At 43.2% G+C, this 701-nt stretch overlaps 1 protein-coding gene across 1 annotated transcript in view; it reads right to left on the bottom strand.

The window, feature by feature from the left end:
• Positions 1-262, bottom strand: part of LOC107578801 (solute carrier family 12 member 3-like) — a 19,258-nt gene extending 18,996 nt beyond the window's left edge. The window contains exon 1 of the mRNA XM_016264717.1: positions 23-262. Within this exon, the coding sequence (XP_016120203.1) occupies positions 23-262 (240 nt within the window). The remainder of the gene's footprint in view (positions 1-22) is intronic.
• Between the last annotated feature and the right edge of the window lie 439 nt (positions 263-701).

The following is a 701-nucleotide window of genomic DNA, read 5'->3' as shown; positions in this document are numbered from 1 at the left end:
CCACTTCTGGAGTTTTACTTACTGGTTTGCGCAGAACATCCAGTGACGGTCTGGTGCTTTTTATGCGTCCCGACCAAGTGTCTTTGGCATAAAAGTCATATTTTGGCACGGGGTCCAGCGGATTGTAGAATGACATTTTTATCTTGTCCTTCCCGTAATCAACCTCCCCCATATCCACAGTAACTCCTTGAGACGGGATGTTGCTGTCCGCATGTCGAACTCCTGGGATGAAGTTTCTGATACGAGCAACATATCTGGCCATGGTGGATTCGGTGGGACTTTTGCCTGTGAATTCCCTTCCCTTCCTGTGTTAATCCTTGTGAAGAATCCCTCAGATCCACAGAAATCACATCGGACAATCACAGCATATTCCAGCGAGCCGTGTGGACTTGACCTGGCCCTCCTCTGCTGTCAGGAAACGAGTTGCATTTTCTTTTATACCTTAACCGAGCCTACTCACATACACCCCCAAATACATTATTATACGTACACAGACATTGTTGCAGAACCATGACTGGAGGTTATTTGTATTGTGTTCTCATGCTATCTTTGAAATCTTGTTTGGAAATATCATTAAACTGGTTTCACATAGATCTGTCAGACAGAGACTTTGTCTGCCAAAAGCTAAACTCTTACTCAGTCATGTAGAAAAAAAAGAGAGATTAATATCAAACTAGTCAACATTACAAGCAAGGAAAAAC

This window comes from Sinocyclocheilus grahami, unplaced genomic scaffold (assembly GCF_001515645.1).
Source record: "Sinocyclocheilus grahami isolate Dianchi unplaced genomic scaffold, SAMN03320097.WGS_v1.1 scaffold12069.1, whole genome shotgun sequence".
Taxonomy (NCBI): Eukaryota; Metazoa; Chordata; class Actinopteri; order Cypriniformes; family Cyprinidae; genus Sinocyclocheilus; species Sinocyclocheilus grahami.
Note: the sequence above shows the minus strand (reverse complement) of the source record. Positions and strands in the feature narration are given on the sequence as shown.